Below are 6115 nucleotides of genomic sequence, written 5' to 3'. Positions count from 1 at the left end.
TCAGAACATTAAATCTCTATTCTTCATTTGTCATCATTTTGGATCCCCCACAGGAACAAGACAAACATGGTGGAGGGTTTGACATTAACCAGAGCTTTGTCGGCATGATGTCAGATGTCCACATGTGGGACTACATCCTATCACCCTGTGAGATCCAGAACTACATGGAAAACCTGCACTTCACTCCAGGAAATGTGCTGAACTGGAACGCACTGGACTTTGATATTTCTGGCCATGTCCTGATTGAAAATAAAACTGTAGTTTGTCAACTTCAAAATATTCGAGTTGGTGCATAGTCTTACACTTTTTTTCCTTTGGGTAGATTAGAAGTTAAAGCAAGTGTTCCAATTGTTGTTAATTGACTTGATTGTCTGAGTTTATGAAATAATCACATATTACAAGTACAGTTCCCTCTCTTTTGTATCACACAAATACATTTTCAAGTAAAACCTCTATCTGCAGTTTTGTCTTCTTTTTTGTTTGGGTTGTATCTCAACACTGCGTGCAATGTTCAGATACAAGCAAAAAATACACCATAACACAGAAGCACAACACATTCGAAGACGCAATACATGAGGTTTGATGGGTAGGATGGACAGGGGGGAGGGGACACCTTTGCATCCGTCCATTTGCTGCTACCAAAGCACGCATCCCGACTACGCTTCGGAGGGGAGGGAGATTGCAGGAATGCCGAGGTCAAGGAGGGATGAGTAGTTTTCGTCTCCACACACAGCTGCCTTTCACACTCTGTACAAGCGAATTTGTTTTGATAGAGCCAAGGGAGCCAAGGGCAGCGCCATCTGCTGGGGGGGGGGTCTGATCATATAAGTTTGTTTCAGGCGCCAGAAGTTTTTGTATTGCTAGCTCAGTCCTTCACTGGTTTGAATGAGTCTTTGAGGCACATATCAAAATGGGCCGTATTGTTAGCAATTTAGGCCAGTCTCCCTTCTGTATGGGCAGAAAACTGCTCCAAGTTGAAATCCATCTTTCGCACAAGTTCAAGGGTCGCAAGCATTCTGCTCAGTTGGCCAAGAGTGGCAGATTGCTTCTGATACCACTTGTGAAAGTCCGTCTCTAAGAGTCTCTACTTCCCGAAGTATCTTCCCAGAGAGATCAGACAACTCGCCTCTCACTCTCTTCAGCTCGCTTCTCACGAGCACCACCTCACTTCTCACGAGCTTCACTTCCGATAGTTGAGAGATCCTCCGATCCCAATTGCGAGGAATCAAAAGATCAGGACCACGAATATATACACATCCTCAACATCTTCCAGAGACAGCTGGGCCAGACACATCAGCCCCCACTTGCCCCATGGGTCTTTGGTGTATCCAGCTGCATGGGTTCCGTCTGAGCAGGAGGGGTCCGCTTTCCCATTCCTTAGAGTGGAATAAATCTTCTCGATTGCATTAAAAGACCAGTGGATCAGATCCATTTCAAAAAGCAGAAGGGAAGTCGAGAGCAAAAAACAGCAGTTCACAGGGAAGACAAACAGAAGCCTTGTACGGTGGCCAAGAAGTGCAAAACAATAATACATTTACCTTAAACACTTTTACAATTTTATAGAAACACTTTTACTATCTGACCAAAACACTTTTACATTTTTTTACAATAGCAAAAATATTAACAAAATCAACCTTGAACTTTTGCACAAGTTCTAAAAACCTTTATCTGTTGGACAGAAGTACAGCAAACAACAGATTAAAGTTCAGTGAGACTTACACTGCATGACAAACTCAAATGTGTTTGTTTGAGGTTGTTTTACCTCCTATAGAAACACACAAGCTTTGTCATTTTTATTAGTCTTCCTAAAGTTTTTAATAATCTGATTGCTGAAGCAATTATAGTTTATCCATGACTAATATTTCTTGTATTCTTTTCCCATAGAAAAACAATGAGACCTAGCTATTTCCCATGATTCCTGAAATCTATGAGGCAAGTGTCTGACTCTTCTAATGGAAACCCTCTGATAGTTTCACATTTACATCCACAATTCATTAACTATACCTCTGTTATGCAGACTGTAGTCATTTATTGCTTTCTTATGGTTTCCGTCAAAAATTATTTTAACCTATTTAGAAAAATAATTCAAAGTAGACAATTTGGTGGAACTTCAGAAATGATCAGTAAGTAACTAAGGCAAATAACCTTTGTACTCACTATTTCTTGATTTATGCAAAGTAAAGTTATAAATCTTATTATTCATTTTTGAATGCTACAAGAAACGAATTTGATATAAATCTGATTATTTTGATTTTTAACGCTGCAAGTAACTAAATACTGCAATATTGTTATAGAACTGCATCTAGAAATGTGAAACTGTCAGTGGATTCCCTTAAGAATATTCAGACACTTGGCTTCTAGTTTTCCGGAATCATGTGAAAGTCATTATTACTCTTATTATTCTTTATATTATTTATTCCCAAAGTAATGAAAAAATATTTTGCTTATTTATATAACGTATTTTAAGGAACATTTTACAATTTTTCTAAATTTAAAATTGAAGGCTATGCTGGGAAAAAGCAAACAGTTAAAAACTAATACCATTTAAACTAATAATTTAAATGGCAAGGAAGCCAAAAAAGATTGAATAAATTGAATATAAGATAAATATTGGTTTAACTACACAGGAGGAAGGTTTATCATAAATAGACAATAAACACTTCAGCTGATATGCCTCATTAACTTTTGGGTAGACATAAAATATGAAAAACCTCATCTATTTAATATGAGAGTTTCAATAACCACGCATGTTTTTGCTTTATGTAATAAAAAAAAGGGGAAAAAAAGGAAAAGCTGAAAGGGCAGTATAAAAACAAGCATTGGAGGAAAAACTTTAGACCCCTCACAGATAACAAAGCTCAACAGTTAGTCAAGGTAAGTTTGAGGCACTCAATATGTCAATATCTGTTTGTTACTTACCTCTTCGTTTTCATATTTTCTGCTTATGTTGTTAACTATCCTACTTTTAAAATCTGTTTTATGCTTTGCTATTTACCAACAGATGAAGCTGGTGCTTTTATTTGTGGTACTGGGAACAATATCTGCAGAAGTTCAAGGTTGGTTTTGTTAATATCTTTATTTGACCGCATTGATAAAACTAAGATCTATGTCTCAACATTTTTGTTGGTTAAAGAAACAGTCCCAAGTAATTATAAAAAATTGTAAATTTGGTGTTTTAATAAAAATAATTTGTAAAAATATTTAAAATAAAGACAGTGACAGATGTCCGCTACTGATGTCTGTTGTTGCAATAAAACAATCAAGATTTTTATTTAGCTATCTTATTCAGTTTGTGCTTTACATTTAAAAATGACATGCATTACAACTTAACTTAAATAGAACTTACATTTATTGCACACATGGGAACCCATTGTTTGCTTAAACAAAATCCTTTTTAGAAATTGGAATGATCTTAACAGCGTAAACTATATTCAGAACCCACTTCTAGCTATCATTCAGATTTTCCGTCCATCTGTATTTAGTGCAATTATAAACTTTTATCATTGTGAGCAAAGTTTTTTCTTGGTATTTTTGCAGTTCACAGTTTTTGGTCTCACACTGAAAGCTCACTCTAAATAACTTATTCTCTCTTTGACACTATTAAAAAAAAGCGTAAACTAAACGTAAAAGGTACATAGGCTACCAGGAATCCTTTATTAGACTCTTATTGAGAATAAATGTGGAGAACATAAAAAGTAGAGGAGGAAGACTGAAGATTTTTGTCCATTTTGTCTTTTGCTCTTTTTTCCCAGATCTTTCAGGAAAAATGTTTACCTTCCCCCAGTCATCAAACACAGCTCATGTGAAGCTGAACCCAGCAAAACATGGTTATTATGCTGTAACTGTCTGTCACAGGTAGATAGATCTATTAAAAGAACAGGTATTTCACTCTGCATGTTCATATTTAAAGAAATTTACATGTTCGTCTCCTCCAATAGATCTGTTACAGACCTCAAGAGAGACCACGCCATATTCTCTTCATCCACACCCTCTCATGACAATGGCATCGTGACTTACTGGCACAACGGAAACCAAGAGTTACAGCCCCATATCAGAGATGCACGAGTTGAATATGGAGGATGGGACTACAAGTTAAACAGGTGGCACTCCATCTGCACCACATGGGACTCTGAGAACGGACTGGTGCAGATATGGGTTAATGGGATACCTTCAATCAGGAAATTTATCATCTCCGGTGCCATCACTCAGACATCCAAAATTGTTTTAGGACAGGTAATACTCACACAAAACCTGAATGGTCTTTTGTCAACAGCTTGACACTTATTTTTCATGCTTGTGTTCTTCCTCTTTTATCACTTTGAATACCCCACAGGACCAAGATACTTTTGGTGGAGGGTTTGACGTTAACCAGAGCTTTGTTGGCATGATAACAGATGTCCACATGTGGGACTACACCCTATCTTCATGTGACATCCAGAACTACATGAGCGAAATGACCTTCCCTCCAGGAAATGTGCTGAACTGGAAGACACTTGACTTTGAGATAGTTGGGAATGTGTTGATTGAAGATAGACCTGCTTGTTACCCTGCATCAATATTTTTGGGGTAAAATAAAAGATACTAATTGAAACAACTGCGACAGACTGGCGACCTGTCCAGAGTAAACCCTGTTTTCGTCCATCAGTAGCCAGATTTTGATCCGGCACCCCCGCAACCCCAGAAGCCGCTTGGAGAGACAGTTCTCCCGGGAGACATGGTTTTCCTGAATCCGGCAGGTCTCTCGCGCAGATCAGCCGGATGGACTGCGGTCCGAAGCGCACAACGTAACAAAGCACCCTCGCGCACACGCATGTGCTCACACATTAAAGCTGTGAATCCAGCTTTTCTACTCAAAGAAAAGAGCTTGCTCGTGGAGAGCGTCTGATTGGTTCTGTTTGTGCTCCTAAGACTGCCAGATCCTCTATGCATGACGTAAAAAAAAGATGACACCCCAGCAAAGAGCTCTGCCCCTCCCACTTGCCACCCCAATTTTTGAGTCAATAATGACAAAAACCACTTGATGCTGACAGAAGCGTTCTTGCCTACAACTGGTTTTGATCAAAATTGACTCAAAATGCCATCTGTAATCCTCCACTCCTGGTCATTAACTTTCAGTATGAAAGTTAGGAGCCTTTTTTCAAGCATTAGTTTCCCATAGGACGGTCAGAGGCCGAGCTCCATCCACCATCTATTATTTAGAAAGACCAACTCGCGCTGGAGCGTCAATTTTGGCTGAAAAATGTTCCAATCCAAGGTAAGTTTTGCAAAGATAAAATATGTAAATACTTAATGAATACCTTTCTCACTATCACAAAGCACTAGAGCACTTATGATGAATATTTTTAAAGATATTTGATGATTTGGGTTTGTTGCGTTGCCACGTGTGCCAGCTGAGAGGAGACAGCTTTCCCTTGGATAGTCATTGTGCGTTGATGGACCAAGTAAGTTTCTGTTACTGTTACTATTCTGTTTAGTTAGTAATGCTCAGCTAAATGAAGGCTAATTACATTCAAGAGCAGGAGGACGTGGACGCGTCATGATTTTTATGTAATTTAAGTTACAAATTGAGTTTGTGTTTATTTACAAGTGTGGTTCCGAGGTTCCCCTGCCAGGTCTCAGACATAATTGATTTGTTTGGTGAACCACCACCAGTGTATGAATGTGTGTGTGTGAATGAGTGAATGGGTCTGTGACTGTGAAGCGCTTTGGGCCCTTGAAGGAGGGTAGAAAGTGCTATACAAGTATACACCATTTACCATTCATACTGTAGAATCTGCTTGTTTGCTGATTAGCAAAAAATCAAAAAAATATTTATTTACTATTTAAGCATTATTGAATACAGATACATAATTATTTCATAATTTGAAATAAATTCAGGTGTCAAGGGATATGAAATCATCAATTGAAGCTTCTATAAGCTTTAGAAATAGCAGCTCAGCTAAAAGAATTGCTGTTATCTTATTAGTAACAATAATAAACTAATAAAACTGAAATACATGTTTTTGATCCTTTAATTTGTAATCGACCTCCACTCTGCTGTTCTTATTTGCCACCCCTTCAAAGACTTCGCCCCCCTCCCGCCAGTACAGTTAATATGAATATTCTTCTCTTCCCA

The 6115-nt window shown here is 38.1% G+C and overlaps 2 protein-coding genes across 3 annotated transcripts in view; both read left to right on the top strand.

Annotated features, from left to right (window-relative positions):
- LOC112143814 (C-reactive protein) overlaps positions 1–461 on the top strand; it is a 2017-nt gene extending 1556 nt beyond the window's left edge. The window contains exon 5 of one of the 2 annotated variants that reach the window (XM_024268025.2): positions 54–461. In XM_024268025.2, the coding sequence (XP_024123793.1) occupies positions 54–296 (243 nt within the window). In that variant the 3' untranslated portion in view covers positions 297–461. The remainder of the gene's footprint in view (positions 1–53) is intronic. The other variant, XM_036215946.1, reaches the window with a different exon arrangement.
- Positions 462–2834: 2373 nt separating this feature from the next.
- LOC112144003 (serum amyloid P-component-like) lies at positions 2835–4598 on the top strand. Its single transcript, XM_024268298.2, has 5 exons — positions 2835–2874; positions 3002–3056; positions 3753–3855; positions 3939–4233; positions 4334–4598. The coding sequence occupies exons 2-5, from the start codon at positions 3002–3004 to the stop codon at positions 4568–4570; spliced, it is 690 nt and encodes a 229-aa protein (XP_024124066.1). The 5' UTR covers positions 2835–2874; the 3' UTR covers positions 4571–4598.
- The last annotated feature ends 1517 nt before the right edge of the window (positions 4599–6115 follow it).

Source organism: Oryzias melastigma, linkage group LG16, assembly GCF_002922805.2.
Source record: "Oryzias melastigma strain HK-1 linkage group LG16, ASM292280v2, whole genome shotgun sequence".
Taxonomy (NCBI): domain Eukaryota; kingdom Metazoa; phylum Chordata; class Actinopteri; order Beloniformes; family Adrianichthyidae; genus Oryzias; species Oryzias melastigma.
The sequence above is the reverse complement of the archived record's forward strand: the minus strand, read 5'-3'. Positions and strand labels throughout refer to the sequence as shown.

Coding starts and splice junctions, on each gene's coding strand:
- LOC112144003 (XM_024268298.2), top strand. CDS start 3,002: ATGAAGCTGGTGCTTTTATTTGTGGTACTGGGAACAATATCTGCAGAA. Junction 3,057..3,752: donor AATATCTGCAGAAGTTCAAG/GTTGGTTTTGTT, acceptor CTTTTTTCCCAG/ATCTTTCAGGAAAAATGTTT. Junction 3,856..3,938: donor GCTGTAACTGTCTGTCACAG/GTAGATAGATCT, acceptor CTCCTCCAATAG/ATCTGTTACAGACCTCAAGA.